General features: G+C 47.5%; 1 protein-coding gene across 7 annotated transcripts in view; it reads right to left on the bottom strand.

Annotated features, from left to right (window-relative positions):
* LOC144772708 (uncharacterized) overlaps positions 1-18,156 on the bottom strand; it is a 1,708,106-nt gene that overhangs the window by 384,659 nt on the left and 1,305,291 nt on the right. For all 7 annotated transcript variants that reach the window (XM_078657210.1, XM_078657211.1, XM_078657206.1 and 4 more), the window contains one exon: positions 9,762-9,801. In XM_078657210.1, coding sequence (XP_078513336.1) covers positions 9,783-9,801 — 19 coding nt within the window. In that variant the 3' untranslated portion in view covers positions 9,762-9,782. The remainder of the gene's footprint in view (positions 1-9,761; positions 9,802-18,156) is intronic.

The following is an 18,156-nucleotide window of genomic DNA, read 5'->3' as shown; positions in this document are numbered from 1 at the left end:
TGGCACCAATGTATACCCACAACACTGCCTTTTTAGGCATTTCATCATAAATTCTTGCTACTGTTAAATGCGATGTGGAATGACAGAGTCTGGTCCGGAGTCCTTGGTGGTCTCTCGAGACTCAGGTTAAAAAGGCTTTTGTTTCAGTAGACAGGGCCGGTTCTAGGACTTTTGGGGGCCCGGAAAGAAGGGAAATGTGCGAGTATTTGTATAGACTTGACCCATTCAGGGCTGTCTGCATCTCAATAGTTGCCCCCTGCTCCTGAAGCAGCAGCCCCTTCCTCTCAGCCACCAAAAACACATCTTTAACAGCTCATAAAGGGCTGAAGGTGTGAGGGTTGCTTATCTCCAGAGAGGGTTAAGACTTCCAGGGAGCTAAACAGCTGGAAAAAAGTCCTCTCGCTGTGCCTCTGTTTGGTTGGGGGAGGAGGCCTAATTGCCTGACAAAACTGTGAAATGTGCCTTCTTGCAATTCGGCTGCCCCCACCTCCGGGTTCTCCTTGCTACACCGTAGCAGTGAGGCCAGCAGAGGGGGCCCCCTAAGGTAGTGAAATTGCACGGTGGCACCTTTCATGCCATGGTATGACTGTGTTGCATTGGTGTGAGGCCCCAAGTTGGAGGGCTGATTGCAGGGCCCTAAGCAGTGGCCCACACTGCCCATGCCCAGCACCAGCCCTGTTGGTAGAAATGGCTTGGAGTCCACCAGGTCAATCAAAATGGGAAATAAAAGCTGTGGTCCTGGGAAGGAATGAGGAATTAAACAAAAAAAGGAATAACATCCTTCTGGTGGGAGCACATTAGTAACGATTTTAATTTCCTTAACCTGGTTACCGAGAATATTTTATTGTCTTAAATGGATCTAGGAACTGCAAAAACAATAAATCGGTCATTATAATTTAATGCAAGTTCGTATCTTTTTTCTTGCTGCTCCTAAATGCAATAGAGAGAAGGCATCATTAACAGCGACTGAGCCAGGCCCGTCACACCTTGAGGTTGATTAAGGTTCACTTCTTCCAGGTGTGTGCATACTAAAGGGGGTCGAGGGGAAGCATAAGTCGGTTTTTCAGATTTCAGTGAGGGGAGTTACGTGCAGAAACATTACTTTAAAATAAAGACAACTCAAGGGCAAGCAGAGTGTAATCTATGCAGTTAACCTCCTCGCCCTGCAAACCCACTGCTACAGCAAATGGCAAACTCCGTGAACAACTACATGTTTAGCTTTCTTTCCACTGCTCCTACTACAGGCATACATTAACTCACTTCCCTGTGCCAGGGGTGAGATAACATGCTGCTGCTCACCACCTCACCCTAACCCCAGTAACGTGACGTTACGTGCACTGTAATCCGACTTTGCATACGGTGCCAGGTCTAAATACACAGCCTGGAAGGAGACAGGAGTCTTGTACCACGATATCTTACAGAATGGTAATAAAATAAGGCCAACTTCAGTCATCTTTTCTGCAGATAACTACAATTTTCTCTCCCGTTGACACACTCAGAGAGGAAAGAACAAGCAGGTCACAATGTTATTTTCAGTGACATTTTTTGTGAACAACTAAACAATCTCAAGTCACAGCAACTCAAGCCACTCTTCCACTTGCAATGTGTCAGAGAGAGTAAAGAGAGGGGGGGAGTGGGGAGTGCTGATTGTTAGCTGGTAAAGTTGAAAAATTATGTAAATTACACATGAAAACAAAATGGCTTGATAGTCATGGCATTGTTTATTTGGGGGCTATGCAATGCCTAAAAATATGTGTTAGATTGAGCTTTGCCTTTAAGAAATCTGGCTCTCGCTGCTGTTCGACAAGCAGGAGGAGTTTGGGGGATGGGGGAAATACTTGGTTTGAGCTTTGCCTTTATGAAACCTGGCTCTCAGTGCTGTTAGACAAGCAGAGAAGTGGGCTGGGTTTGGAGGAAGGGGAAAACCCTTGGGCTGAACTTCAACTATAAGAAGCCTGGCGCTTGGTGCTGTTAGACAAGCAGGGAAGCGGGAGAGGTTTGGGGATGGGGAAAATTCAATCACTTTCTTTTTTTTTGATTTCTGTAATTTTTTATTGTAGAACAAATATATATTTACATGGAGCATTACATATACATGGGTGGGGGGAGAAAAGAAGAAAAAGAAAGAAAAAGAAGAAGAAAGAAAATGAGACACGCCCAGGGGGGGGCGGGGACTGCTTCGTTCCGGCTTTCAGTCTTATTGGAGTAAGTCTGATTTCCAGTCGTTCGAGCACGGCTTTGTCGTTTGGACCTCCGTCCCCCGTGTTGCATTGATTGTCATTCTTGGTCCCACACCCCGGCCGCATGCGGGAGAGATAGAGAGAGAGGAGAGAAAAAGGAGCAGTGCGGGTTTCTGGTGTGTGCACTATCAAGAGGTCAGGGGTACTCGGCAGCTGCTGGTTTGGTGTCTGGCTGTGCTACCTATGGGGGCTTGTGCGACGATAGGTAATTGTCTAGGGACTCCCACATACTTGACTGCCTGTGTGTTTTGGGTGAATGTTTCGCTGTGATGGTGTCCGCCCCTCGTAAGAAAGTGACCCAGTTGAGCCATGCTTTGGGCATGGCTTTCCCTGTGTCTTTCCAATTGTACAGAACTGTTTTGACTGCTGCTGTCAGCAGAAGATCGATGAGGTCGCGGTCTTCTTTGGTTGTTATTGAGGGGGATGTGAAACCCAGTGCCAGGCTGTGGAAGTCTAGTTGCATAGTGTCCCCTGTGATCTCCTTTATTAGTGTACCAATTGTGTTCCAGAAAATTCTAACCTTGGAGCAGTGGAAGAGTAGGTGTGCGAGGTCTCCCTTTTCTTTGTTGCAATTCCAGCAGGAATCACTGTCACGGATCCCCATGGATGACAGGCGGGCGGGGGTCCAGTATGCCTTATGTATGAGCCAGAATTTAGTCTGGTTTAAAGTTGCCGTAACCTTTTTCCTGGATGTGGAACTCCATAGCTCAGCCCTCTCCTCCTCACTCAGCACTCTGCCCACTAGTGTGCCCCAGTAGGTGTTGACTTTATCCTTAAGAGTGGTGGATTTTGGGCATAGGGCCTTGTAGAGGTGTGCGACTTGGTGTCCTAGTTTGTTAAGGTTAGTAGCATATTGTATGAGTGATGGTGTTAGTCCGTTCAGGTTTGCCTTCCTTATTGCTACCTTAATCTTCAGGAAGTTGTACAATTCTATGCTCTCTAGGTCATGTTCTTCCTTGAGTGTGTCGAAGGTTACGTTTGTGCCTTGTTTCTGTAGGTTGCTGGCCGTTGTGATGCCGTGCATGTACCATGAGTGCATGTTCAGAGTCTTATCCCTGTATTTTATTGTAGGGTTATACCATATGGATTCGAACTGGGTTTTCTTTATGCTTATCCCCATTAGTTTGTCAATACTTAGGAGTGCTGTCTTTGTGCTGCTTAGGATGGGGTTTTCTTTGATTGCTGGGTGTCGGGTTGCAGTAAGTAGGGCGATAGGGTTCATTCCTTTCAGTAGTCCTCGCTCAAGTGTTAGCCACGCCGGGGTATATTCTGGGCTCGGGGTGAGCCAGTGTAGTCCCTGTCTGGCTAAGCACGCTTTTTGGAATGTTCTGAAGTTCGTTATATTTAGGCCGCCTAGGTCTTTCGTCAGCCTGAGCTTTTTTAGGCTTATTCTGGGCTTTTTCCCCCTCCACAGAAAAGTATTCAGCATTTTGTCTAGTCTCTTGTGGAAGTCTTCTGTATTTGTCAATGGCAGCATGTTCAGCATGTAATTCACCATTGGTGTAAGCATCATTTTAATCGTTTCCACTCTCCCCCACCACGTGGTGAATTTGGGAGACCAGCCCTCTACTCTTTCCTTTATTTTGTGTAGTGTGGCTTGTTCATTGTGTTCTAGTGTAGATCTAAGGTCTCTCTCGAAGAGGAGGCCTAGGTATCTGATGGGTTTTTGTTGCCATGTCAGGCCGGACGAGCCTAGAACCGTCTTAGTGGTGTGGACGTTCAGAGGTTTGCACTCGGATTTGTCCCTGTTTAATTTGTATCCCGAGACCTGGGCATATTGTTCTATCGTTTCCATCAGTGCCTTGATTGATTTCTCTGGGTCTTCGGTGATTATCAGCACGTCGTCTGCATATGCCGCTAGCTTTAGCTTCAACGTTTCTCCCTCTACTGGTATCCCCGCTATGTCTGTATTAGCTCTGATCATGTTTAGGAGTGGTTCTATCGCTAGCAGGAACAGGGCTGGCGAGAGTGGGCACCCTTGTCTGGTCCCCCGGCCGAGATGGAGTAGTTCTGATGTCCCTCCGTTTACTACAACTCGTGCTTTGGGGTCATTGTAGAGGGCCAATACCATCTTCCTATAGTTGGGTCCAAACCCGAATTTCAGCATGCACTGGTCCAGGAAGGGCCAGGACACTCTGTCAAACGCTTTCTCAGCGTCTAGGGCTATCATGACCACTGCGTTGCTGCTCTTGGAGGAGTGATTTATTATGTGGCATAGCAGCCTTGTGTTGTCGTGGGACATTCGGTTCCTAAGGTATCCTACTTGTGAACAGTGTATGAGCTTGGGTAGGTGTGCGTTGAGTCTGGTTGCTAGTATTTTGGCGTAGATTTTACAGTCTACGTTAATAAGTGAGATTGGTCTAAAGTTCTTTGCCTCGTTTGTGTCCTTACCTTCCTTCGGTATTACTATTATGTTGGCTTCCACCATGGACGGTGTCATGCGTCCATTCTGGACGCACTTCGTGAAGACCTCCTTCATTGTGGGCCTGAGAATGTGTAGGTACTGCTTGTAGAAGCCGGCCGTGAAGCCGTCTGGCCCTGGTGCCTTGTTATCTTTGAGACTCGCTGTGGCCCTCCCTATTTCGTCCTCTGTTATGTTTAGGTCAAGGATGTCTCGTTCCTTGTCCGATAGCGTTGGTGTGGATATGCGTGCTAGGAGTTCTTTGCCCCCATCATCTCGTAGGGTTTCATCCCTTGTGTAGAGTTTCTCGTAGAAGTCTCTGAAGACCTCCAGGATCTCCTCGTTTGCAGTCTGGGATTTATTATTTCTGTCTTTGATGGCCTCTATCGAATGCTGTTTCTGTTTCCCCTTGAGGTAGGACGCCAGATTTTTCCCTGCTTTGTTTGCTGTGCATAGGTTGATAGCTTTGTATTTATTTATCCAAGTGCCTGCTCTTTCACTCAGGATTTTGTTGAGTTCGTACTTGCGTTTAGTTAGGCTTGTGAGGGTATTCCTATCTTCAAGGTTAGCTATGTGGCAGTTCTCTAGGTTTTTAATTTCTTTTTCCAGTTCGGCAATCTTTTTGTTTTCTGTCTTTGTTTAGCCTTCCTTTGATGGTCATAACTGTCCCCCTGATGGTGGCTTTTAAGGCATCCCATAGCAGGTCCCTGTCTATCTCTGGGGTGTCGTTAATCGCCAGGTACTCTTTTATCGCTGTTTCAATCTCTGCCCTAGTTGAGGTGTCCGTAAGCAGATTGTCGTCAAAGCGCCATCTGCGACTTGGCTTCTCATTGTGTTTCCCTGATAGGGTTAGGCTTATGTGCGAGTGATCTGAGATGCTTCGGGGGCCGATTTCCGTGTGGTCTATGAGATGGGTGTGTGTGTCTGATATGAGGATGTGGTCTATTCTGCTGTATGAGTTGTGTGGGTTCGAGTAGAAAGTGTATTCTCTGGCATCCGGGTTTTGGAGGCGCCACGGATCCTTGAGGCTGAGTTGGGAGCAGAGGTTTTTCAGGATGCTGCCCTTGTGTGACGCTTGGCTCTGTCTGTGCGGGTGCTTGTCAATGGCTGGGTCTAGGACCTGGTTCATGTCTCCTGCGACCACAAGGAGCTCGCCTAGTGGTAGAGTGTGTAGTTGTGCTCCTACGTTGTCCCAGAAGGCCCTATCATCAGTATTAGGGCCGTAGATATTGGCCACATGTATAGTTTCTCCGGCTCTCTTTAGGCTGGTCACTAGAATTCTACCCTCGGTGTCTGCCTGTGTGTTCACCAGTGTTAGCTTTGACTTCTTGCTTGTGAAAGTCACTACCCCGTTCTTTTTGTTCTGTGCTGCTGACCCCCATACTTCGCCTATCCAGCTAGCCTTGAGGCGCTCTATGTCATCGGCTTCTAGTCTTGTCTCTTGCAGTACATAGATGTCGCTTTTAAGTTTCCTCAGGTACTCTAGCACTTTCCTTCTTTTCACTGGGCTATTGAGACCCTTGACGTTTAGGGATACTATCTTGATATCAGTTGAGAGGTTGGTATGGTTGTTTTGTGTCATTTATGGTGTGGTGCATTTGGCGATCTGTATGGTCTCGAAATCTGTGGTTCCCTGTGGCTGTCTCTCCCTAATCCTTGGCTTGCTTGTGGGTTGTTGTGCTTGTTTCTCCTAGTTGAGAGTGAGGAAAATTGAAAGATAGAGTAGTAGAGATAGAAAAGAAGAGTAACCCCATGTATGTGCTCCCCACCCCCCTCCCCCCCTGCCCTCCCTGTACCCCCCTCCCCCCTTACTTGCTGAGTGGGAGTGCAACGACAAAGTTCCTTTGCTCCGCATCATCCCTGAGGTAGAGTTTATGCGTTGTTCATGGTAGAGTGCTGAATAAAATTCATGAGAAAGTACAGTCATTCTTCTTTGCTTGGTTATTCCCGATCTTCTATGGTCTTTCTCAATATTGAGGTAGAATCGTACGAGCATGTAAACGTGGCATTTGGCGGGCCGCTGTGCTCTCAGTGACCAAAGGCAAAAATTCAGCTGTCCTGCTTGCTTGGTGTTTCTCGTCCGTGTAGGCGATTGTCACTTGGGAGAGATTGCTTGCCTGAGGTAGACGTGTTGTCCTGTTGCTCCGGGTGTTCCTTACTCCGATTGTGCGGCCACGTCTGGTGAAGCGCATCTCTTGGCTGCACCTGGGGGTTTTGTATCCATCTCTTCTGTCGATGGCCCTTGCATGTAGCATCCCAGGTCTTCCGGGTTCTCAAATATCATTGTTCTCAGTTTGTCTGTAATCTTGAAGCCAGCCGGGCCGACGAAGCTGAAACTGATGCCTCTTTTGCGCAGGGCTTCTCTGAGGGCTCGGAAGCCTTTTCTGGTCTCGACCGTTGGTTTTGAGTAGTCTTGGGTCAGCACGATCTTGCTGCTTGCCCATGTGAGGTTCTGATTCCTCCTGGCAAATGCGAAAATGGCATCGGTGTGGGTTGTTCGCAGCGGGTTGCATATTATTGGTCTGGGCCCCTTCCCCGTCGCTGGTTTCCCTTCGAATCGCCTGTCAAAATTGATGCCTGTGAGCTTGGGGATCATGTCTTCAAGCATGGTTGCGCAAGAGCCCGCTTTATCCTCCGCTCCTTCCGGCACCCCTAGGATCCTCACGTTGCCTCTTCTGGCCCTGTCGTCCTGCTCCGCTAGCTGTCTTTGTATGGCTTTCGTGGCTTTTTGACATTCTGCTATTACTTTGGAGTTCTCTGCAGTTGCATCCTCCACGGAGCTTATGCGGCCTTCTGCTGCTTCCATTCGAGTATTGGTGCTATGCAGGTCGGTCCTGATTGCCGCCAGTTCTAGTTGCATGTTGTCTATCTTTAGTTTTGTTTCCTTATCCACTGCATTCCCTTCATTGATCTTCCTGAGGATAGTCTCTAGGGTCGCCGTTTCGCTTTTTGTTTTCAGCGGGGCGTGGCTTGGACGGCAATGTGGATGGTCGTCTGAGTCCACTCGCTCCGCACCCTTGAGGCCAACTACGGCCATAACTACCCGCCAAACAAGTTTGTTCTGATTAAAAGAACAGAATTTATGCATGGGAAGAGCGAGGCTACAAGCGGAGTGAAGAATCGCACGACAGGAACAGTGCAAAACCGAGATATCAGACCACGAAGCCCCGGGGACCCAGTAATTGAACGGAGGACAAAATGGAGCCCAGAGGGTAGGAAAGAGAGAACCCACTACAGGCACCGAACCGAGCGAGTCAGAGAGGAGGAGAGGAGGTGAGCCAAGCGCCTGCGCCCCCCGCCCCCGGCGGACTCTCAAGCACATCAGCCTGCCGAGCACGATAACGGGAGAGGGAGAGGCAGAGAGGCGCGACGGAGAACGGAGGCACATCGAGGCAGGTGGAAGAGCAGAGGGCCCACCGGAAGGCTCGCAGAGGGGGTCGCGGAGCAGCCTGAGGGCTCCAAACGGGCCGGTTTCTCCCACCGTCTAAGGACTCCATCGGACCAAAGGGAACCGGTGAAAACGAAACTACTCTCACGCATGGGCGTCACCATCACCGGAAGCCGCGTAGCAGGTCAACAACAGTGATGGAAACGGGAAACGCCCAAGCGGGAAAGGAAGCGCTGAGGGAAACTCTCTGCACTGTTTGCACTGTTTTCACTCTCGGCAGCCCAGCGCTCACACAACAAGTTTGAAAACGGGCTGGTTTCTCTCACCATTTACGAACTCCATCGAACCAAAGGGAACCGGTGAAAGCGAAACTACCCTCACGCATGGGCGCCGCCATCACCGGAAGCCGCGTATCAGGTCAATAACAAGTGACGGAAACGGAAAACGCCCGAGCGGAAAGGGAAGCGCTGAGGGAAACTCTATGCACTGCTTTCACTCTCGGCAGCCCAGCGCTCACACAACAAGTTTGAACGCAAAAGTGTGAGAGGTGGAAGCGGAACAACGGAGCAACAGAGGGCGACCACTACACAGACACGCTGAGAGAGGTCCGACCAGAGAGGTAACACAAGCCCTAGAGAGCCTAACGAAGGGGGGCAAGCAAGGACAGGAGCCATACTCGCCACCAAGGGCACGTGGGGGTGCATGCGGAAGCGCGCCCAACAGCCAAGGCAAGGAAGCGAGCACGAACTCCGGAGGGGGACACCAGGGCATGAACATGCGCTTGCGCTTGTGTCTCGACCTAGCCCGCCCGCAGCCCAAGCCAAAAGAGCAAAGGGCCGAACGAACCAGAGCCTTAACTGATACCTCCTGCAACAAGCCAAAAGAGCCAAGAGCCTACAACAGAGCAAGACAGAGCCTCAATCAACACCTCCCTAAAAAACCAGCCACCCAGTAAAAGCAGTCGGTCCAGGCTGCGAACGAGACAAAGCACACGCTGGCAGGACCAAAAGCCAAGACACGAACAAGACACATTAGAGAACCAAGTAGGTACAGAACCCACACAACGGGCCCGCCCCCAAAGGTAATCCCGACAAGCAACCTAACTGCTGCTCAAAAAGAGGGGCGCCTGGGCAGCATTTTGTCGAGAAGAGGCATCAGAACAATGGCAAACAACGAAGGCATAACAGCAGGAGAACCAAAAAAGGTCAAAAGAGGCACCCCAAATCCAATCACTTTCAATACCAAGAAAGAGAATTAAAGACCTGCCCGAAAATAGTGTCTGACATTTGATCTCATCTTTGAATGCACAACAGATGTCAAGCGAACAAGAATTACAGCCCTGTTTAAAGAGGAAGTCGGAGCGACAGAAAAGATTGAGCGCTCATGTGCAAAGGAAAAGGTACTCCCTTTTACCTTTGCTAAAATGGGCAAGTGGAAGGTTACAAGTACTAGAGTGAACAACCAATGAAAAGGAGAGACAAATAGGAAAGATTAACCACTTGGAAGCAAGGATTTTTAAAGCACTCTGAAAGAAACAAATAAAAAGCAATGCGCAGGCTGTAAGCCCACAAAGTATATACAACATATCTCAAAGACACAGCGTACACACAGCCTAGGCTCGAGCTGAAAAGAAAAGGTGAACATATTTTAACTGTTGCTTGCTGTGTTTAAAAACTTGGCTTAGAAATTGCTTCTAAAATTGCACCAGAAAAAGTGAAAAATACATTCTTACCTCGGCCACACGACCTGAAGTTTATAAGAAGCAACACAGCCTGAAAAGAAACAGTACCGTATTAATGTACATAATTATTTCAGTAGGGTATTATGACAGCAATTTGTATATATTCTAGCATAGTAATTAATAGTAATTCAACACGTTCTGTGGCCCATTTTTAGCTGAGTACCATCTACTGTACGTCACAAGCATCACCTGATGTTATAGTGATGGCTATTCCACTGGCTAAAAATGTTGCATGAAAGCTGAGTTGCATTAACAGACCTATCAATTACAGATGAGCAGTAAGGGGATGGAAATTAATAACCATAAAAATGTTGAAAATGGCATTCTCGATAAACATAAATAGATCTTGTAAATGCAAATGCAATGCATGGTGTGGGCACAACATATAGAATAGATATGCATTTAATAGAGACACACACAGCACAAAGGTAAAAGGGCTTATTTTCTAGGGTGCTGACTGAAGGATATTGCTGAGTATGGCTCGAGAGGGTAGTGGCAACAGCGTGCACAGCTCTCCCTGGATAGATGATGAAGCTTTCAGTGATCTAAATGCCTATACTCAATACAGGAGGTTTCATTTGGTTATGGTGGCAAGTCAATGATCATGACTATAAGCCTGATCTGTTATGACATGTGATAAAGGCAGCAGGCCAGGGGTATTTATTGTGAAAAGTATATGTGAACATCCACTCATTCAACAGTGGGTTGCTATTACTCTGTATGAAAGCCTGCTAGGAAAGATGTTATTACATGGAATCTTACAGATTACTCTAGAAGGAAAATATTTTGGTGTGGGTTGTTACCAATGACAAACTGTGCATGCAGAAGATTTGTTCTGTGGGAATACATGTTAGGCCATTTTTGGAGACATAGTGTTTGCTTAACCAACTGTAATCATGTATACCTTTTTATTTTTATGACTGTGTCTACGTGTGGCCTTGCGGGAAAATTTTCACTCCGTAGGCCTGAGTTGATATGGTGACAACCTATAGGCCTGATTGGTCCACTGGGAAATGTTACGTCTGATGCTACAGGCTTTATCGACTTACATGACAAATTACAACAAAGGCAGTAAGCCTAGCTTTTTGAGTGTGTGAAGGATTTATTCAAACCAGTAGACCTTTTAACAGTGGGTTGTTACCACATCATAAAACAGGCTGTGGACAGGTATTTTGTTTTATATTACCGCACAGATTTCTGTAGTGGGCAAGGGTTTTGGTGTTGGACACCCACTCTAACAAAACTATGATTATTCAGGCCCTATAAAGAGGTTTGTATATTGTTCACTGCGGTGAGTCTTGCTAGTCCCTGTAGAGAGGGTTGTGTATCTTTTGCAAACTGTATTGAGGATGAGAGGGTGTATTTCAGTTTGCAAACAATATGGATGATTTTGCCTTTTGGCTACAGCTGCTGTCTTTAGAACTGGGAAGCAAGTTCGAGTCTTGGTGTTGCTTCAACATCCTGTGATTCTGAACACATCTCTTAATATCCCATTGCCTTAAAAATGAGCGTGACCTAGTGTAATGTAACTGATGCTAATGTAATGCACTCAAATATCTTCTGGTCAAGTTCACACTATAAAACAAAAATGCATTAGAAAATTGTAATTTCATAACATTGTGCTTGATAATTGGCAGTTTCTGTGTAGTTCAATGGATAGGTCTGTGTTGGATATATGGTTAAGGAGATAATGGTAAAAGCTATAGGGCTCATCGGTTCATTGGGAATGTGTTAGACCTGGCACCTTGGCGTGGGTCTCCCTTCCATTTTTTGCTGTTGTCTCATGTGTTTTTGCTGGTTATTAATGCTTTGGGCACTGTGCCACTGCTATCCAGTGCCACAGTGCAAGTGCTCCCTATGGTAAATTGATGTATGGATTAGTGACTCGATGATTGGCTGGTTTGGTTTACTTGTCAGACCCTAGTACAGTGCACTGAGTGTGCCCAGGGCTTGTAAACCAAATGCTGCTGGTGGGCTTGCAGCACTGGTTGTGCCACCCCCAGAAGCAGCCTGTAAAAGTGTGTCTCAGGTCTTCTATTTGCGAGCCTGTGTGCAGTCTGGTACTGCCATGTTGACAAGGCAAGTGCACCCACTTGTCAGTCCCTAAACCTTCCCTTTTCTCAATATTAGTCAACCCTATGGTAGGCCCAGGGGCAGGATGCATTGTAGGTATAAGTTAGGACATGTCCTGGTGTGTGTGGCGTGTCCTAATAGTGAATTACAGCCATTTTCGTTTTTCACTATTGAAAGGCTACCTGTTCCCCATAGGCCAGAATGAGCAGTTTTGATTATTACATCTTATAATCCTAACTGACTCATGGAACTAGGTAGAAATTCGAGTTTAGTATGCCTGAACTAGTGAAGTTGGTTTTAACATTCTGTGTTTGAAAATACCACTTTTAGAAAGTAGGTATTTTCTTGTCTAACCATCCAAGCCGGCCTCTGCTAAGTTGTGTATTCCTTGTCTGGAGTTTGAGTGACAGGGGCTGGGGGATTCCAGGAGAGGGTGAGCACAGGGCTGAATAGAGAGATCTGAATGCATATGGGAGAGAGGATTTGTACCTGGGACCTGAATGGGGATGTGCCTTCCCTCCACAATGCTGGCTCCACCTCCTGTGGTGTGTCTGATGTCCGTGGCCTGCACTGTGAAAGGAAAGGAGTCTTGTCAACAAAGTGCTCCAGAACTGACCAGAATTGGTTTTGACTAGGCAAAGAGGAGAGACTATCTGTTGTCCCTGTCGCAAGGAGCTGGAAGTGTGACTCACGAAGAAGAAGCGTGTCACTGCGGCTGCCGCTTCACAACTCGAAAGCGCCTCGCATCGCCGGAGAAGAGGATCAACGTTGCACCAGACGCCGCCGCATCATCGGAAAACCTTGTCACCGCTGCCTCCGCCATTGTCGCATTGCTGGGAAAGTGTGTCACCACTGCAGCTGTCGCATCGTTGCCGAAGCGCCTCGCCTGAGCAGAGGATCGCGTGACATCAGATGCCGCTGCATCACCGGGACTCGTGTCGCAGGGCCTGTTACGGCTCAGAAGAATCGTTGAGTCGCCGTCAGGCATGCACGCATCGTGTTGCATCAAGGAGAAGACGCCATTTTTGTTTCATGGCACCGGATGCGGGCCACATCGCCACGGAAGCGCAGTAAGAAACCGACACATCACCCCCCCACGCCGAGAAGAACTAACACATCCCCTACGCATCAGTAGGAACCCGACGCATCACCGTTCTTGCATGTAAGGAACCAACGCATCACCTTCCCTGCAACACTTTCGTTGTATAGCGTTACGCATCTAAAGGTACATTGAACTCAAAGTGTCGCATTTTACATCTTAAGAGAACTAAGTTAATTCTACCATTTTAAAGGACAGTATTGTGGATTTTTGTCGTTTGTGATCTTGTGTTTAGTCTATATACAAATACTTATTTTTACACTACAACTTGTGTGGTGTCCATCTGTAGTGTTCCCAAATGCTTTATACACTGCGTCTGAGATAAGCCTGTCTGCTCGTGCCAAGCTACCAAGGGGGTGAACAGGGGTTATTTTAGGAGTGTACCCCCTTACCCTGACCAGACGCAAGGGTCCCTATTTGGACAAAGGTACCTACCTCTGCCAACTAGAGACCACCAAATCTAAAAGAAAGGTTATGTTAAATTGCACAAGTTTTACCTGTTACTAATAAATGTTATTACAAAATCGGTAGGCCTCCCTTACGTATTGTTAAAAGCATGTGTTAAAAGCAATAGACTTTTAAAGGTTGATTGTTAATATACTGTGCTGAAGCCTGTAGGCAGGTATTTTATTAAAATAGATCTCACAGGTACCATAGAAGGCAAGGCTATTTGTGCTGGTGGCTCATTTGGAAAAAACATATGTATGGATGATTTGCGCTATGTTAATTATTTTTAAGCTATATCATTTTAACTGTAATTTTGAATGTATTGGTAATTTTACTATGGTATACCTTCCGGATATTTTGTTGGGAAGTACATGCTCAGCATTGTAAGCTTGAGATGGTTATAGTGACAAAAGAGTAGGCCTGAGATGGTTAGGGTGACAAGCCAACAATAACAGCTATAGGCCTGACTATATATAATTGGTGATGTCATCAATCAATCAATAAAGTACTTGTAGAGCATGGCTTATCACCCTGGGGGGTATCCAGGCTTTGAGAAACTGATGGCATGTGGTCCATCCCTGAGCCATCTTAGGCTCCGCAGAACTCATTCCCCAAAGCCACTCTTTTAAATGAAGGGTAGGGAGCATGCATGGGCCTTGCATTCTTTTGAGGGGAGGAGTACATGGCCTCCTTCCTTGGGCTGATTTTATGAGAATCCCATATGCCAGGGCTTGGCATCATTTTTAGGGGGAGGTGGTGCACAGACTCCCTCCCAAGACTGACTTTGGCCCTAGGGACCCTATCACCCAGGGCCCGGCATTGGGTTTTTGGGTAATTGGGACTCACCGCCCCCTCCTTGGGGTAATTCTAATCCTGGGGACCCCATCTCCCAGCATAATTTATTAGCAGGCAGATAGCCTGCTCAAGCTGGTTTTGGTCCTCGGTAAGCATGAGCGCAAAATCCGTTCCGCTCGCGGATTTTGCGAATTTTCGGTAAATTCGCGATCCGCGAACTCCCGCGAATTTACCGAGAATTCGCAAATCCGCGAGCGGCGGATCCGGGGGCAAAAGTTGAAGCCTGGCCTGTTGTAACTATTTAACGATGGCGCCGGCAAGCTGCCAGCGCCATCCTAAAATAGTTACTAAGTTAGCTTCAACAGGAAGCTCTAATAGATAAAATAAAGCAGGTGCTCGAGCACCTGCTATATTTTATCTATTAGAGCTTCCTGTTGAAGCTAATTTAGTAACTATTTTAGGATGACGCTGGCAGCTTGCCGGCGCCATCGTAAAATAGTAACACCATGCCCTTTGGTGTGCTTTCTTCCCAAATCTACAGTCGAAAATCAGCTGTGATGCTGGATAGAGGCCTTTGTATCCTTGACTTTCACGAGCGCAATCCCTTTGCTGTTCCTGTGACCAGGAGCTTCTGTCTCTTCATCTACTGCTCTGATCGGTCTCAGACCTTTTATACACACAAGAGGCATGTGCACTCGCATGGAAGCCCCGCCCACACACTCGCGGTGTGCACCGTCTTCCCGCCATTGACCCACTATGATGGACAGCTCACCCAAGGGACCCCTGCGCCCCTCGGGGCGATTGCATAGTATTAGTAACACACACATGGTCGCTGGAAATCCGCATATCCGCAAATCCGCAAAATCCGCGGATTTTGCGGATCCACGATCCGTAAATCCGCAAATCCGCGGATCGTGGATCCGCAAAATCCGCCCATGCCTAGTCCTGGGGACCCCAACCCCTGGGATGCATTATTTATTGGTAGAGGGGTGTACGCAGCACCCACCGGCTCAGTAAAAGTTGGGTGCCTTTGAACCCACCCAGGGCATCCACCATAGTGTTGTTTGGAGCTGCGGGAGTTCCCCTCCCTGACCTTTTCAGCATGGGGAACCTATAAAAACCTATAAAAAATCTATAAAAAGTCTGTTACCAGCAGGAGTGAGCATTTTTCAATCTTCCGCCGGGAGATTTAAGAATGATCCCGCCAAGCAAGAGCAAACACGGGTTTCCCTACCTGCACCTGTGGGCAGGGAAAGAATTATGTCCTGGTGCGGTATCTTTGGGGCACAGCCTGTGAGCAGGCTTGGGGGCATGGGGCTGCCAGGCCAATTACTGCTACATGCTCCCTTTCCCTTAAAGAAATCGGCCCATGGGGGGGGGGGGGCTGCCTGGGCCTTTTCAGGCTTAGGGTGAAAGGCAGTGCAGTCACTCTCCCCATTTTCATAAGTTGGGGCCCAGGGGTGGGCTCCCCAGGGCCTCTCGAAGCTTAGAGAGGGGAGCCCTGCACTCTCTTCCCCATTTTCTTACATTTCACCCTGGGTGTGGGCTCCCCAGGGCCTTTTGAGGCACTGGATGGGGACCACTATAAAAAGTAATGTCAGATACAGGGGTAGGCACCCTGGGGTCCCTGGTGGATCGGGGAGGGGGGGAAAGGTATAGCTTCCATTCAAAAACTGTTTTTGGACTTGGGGTAGGCTCCCTGGGGACTTTAAAGGCTCTGGCATGCAGCCTCCACACCCCAGAAGAAATTAGCTTCAGGATTAGGCTCCAGGGGGCATAAGGCTTTTAAATGAGGCCTGGATGCCCTTTTTATTGTTGATCTTGTGAGAGTCTTCCAGAATCGCTGCATTTTTCATTGTTTTATTTTGGGGCCCCTCCATGGGATCAGGGTATCCCTACCCTGCTGCATTTTATCTTTAGTTTTTTTAAGCTTCAGTACACAGGACTAAGTCCTGAGTCCTGAAATAGCTGCTAGCAAAATTTTTCATATGTTGCTGGCAGCTAAACAAAGCGCTTGCTATCTCAAGAGTCTGCCTCCTCCCGGAGCGAGATGTCCTAAGGGAAATAAAGCTCTCTGGGTCAATCTGAATACTCTATTTTAATTTTAATTGCTTCTCTTACAAGAGTCTCTGAGGCAGTTCCTGTATGTGAGCCTACCTCCAGGTCACCGAGGCTCCTTCTGTGGTGTGAATCTGCAGGGTTGGAAGTGGCGGCCGGGCTTTGCTCCGCTGCAGCGCCATTGTAACCAGCACTTCCGGCTGGCCGGGCTTGGCCCTGCCGGTCGGGAGCTCCCTCTACTACAACCCCCAGCAGCCCTGAGGTGAGAGCGCCTCCCCCAGCGTCAGCGCGTCGCGCCAGGAGGCGCATAAGGGGAGAACTCCTCCCTCGTCCCGCGAGGACGCGCGCGGGTCGCGCCGGGCCAAGCCCGGGCAAAGGGCGGGCCCTCTGAGGCCCTCGGAGACCGCAGGAGACCGGACCGGGCTACCCCCCTGTTATTTCTTATTGCAATCCCCTGCTTTCCAAAGGTAATCACTGCATTTTATGGACGTCCAAATATAACATTTTGCAGTTGACCTGATGGAAGCCAAAAGTAAAATTAAGAGCAGAGTGACGGATAGGAAAACACCGATGCATACACGCTCAACTACAAGGAAACAAACTTTGGCGCCAACTCCCCTACCCACTTTAACTGCAATTGATAGGATGTTGCAACAAACTATTGGAGTGGTTGTTAACGCTATCGAAAATACGGAAAGAAGACTCTCTCTACCGGCGAGTATGTGTCTAATAAGTCAAACACCAGCAATTATGAATACACATGTTAGCGTTACAAATGAAACAACTATGTCCCATGATTCACTTTTGTTGGAATCATTTGCCGGTTTGCCAAGGTATGATTTAAGCCAACCAGATGTATTTCAACCTTTAATACCTACTGTTTCTTGTACTAGGGAATGTAGACTGTCAATAACACCTGACTTATCAGCTAGTATATTGCCACAGCCCCAAACGCATAGTGATATGCCCGTAAACATTAAGGACCTGGATGGTCGTGATACTAATACTGTCATTCCAACTGTACAAATTAGTGATATCAGTTTGTCAAATAGTGAAACTGACTGTGAGTCTGTACCATCCAAAAGGAAGTTTACCCAAGGTCGCAAGAGGAAAATAATCAATAAACAGCTTAAAATATATAGAAGAAAAAAAAAGAGGGTTATACAAACTTTAGAAACCAATGAAAGAGTGGGTGATATACAGTTGGAAACTCCATCTCCAACAAATGTCAAGGCACTCACAGCATGCTTCGAGGAAGTGATAAAAACGTATATTGCACCTGTGGTGGTAACTCTAGAAACTCTAAGTAAAAAAATAGAGAATCTGGAGAAATTGGGCATAGCCAACTTGGATATCCTAGAACATTTGGGCACGCAAGCCGGACCCCATATAACTAATGTAGAACCTGGGAATCTGAGCAAAAACAAATTAAATTCAGTAAATCATACCCTAAAAGTGCCCATTGTGGCTGCAAATCCGGTGCTTTCTACATGTGGAAGGCAGAGGCCAACACTCACCACCCCTAAGACAGTGGGTGGGCAAAAAGTAGTTGGGGGTCAAAGAAACATCAATGACCCGGCATATAATAATCAGAGCCTACCTGCACCGAGGCGTCATATTAATAACGTTATTCCAGCCACTATTAATTTGCCACCAGATTGTAGACCATTTGTAGCAATACTCGCGAATGTCCCGAAGCTGTTGCCCAACCAATTTGAAAATCAAGAAACCCTAAAAAATAAAACCTTGTATTGGTTAGTGAAAAACTGTGGTTTTCCAACACGAGGAGCTGATGAGATTATAACCACACAGAGGGTAGGTTGGGTGGGTCCAAATAAAAAGGAGATAGATGGGGACTGTATAATCATACATTTTAGGACCACAGAATGGGCCAGAGATTCGATCTTACACGCA

Source organism: Lissotriton helveticus, chromosome 8 (genome assembly GCF_964261635.1).
Source record: "Lissotriton helveticus chromosome 8, aLisHel1.1, whole genome shotgun sequence".
Taxonomy (NCBI): domain Eukaryota; kingdom Metazoa; phylum Chordata; class Amphibia; order Caudata; family Salamandridae; genus Lissotriton; species Lissotriton helveticus.
The sequence above is the reverse complement of the archived record's forward strand: the minus strand, read 5'-3'. Positions and strand labels throughout refer to the sequence as shown.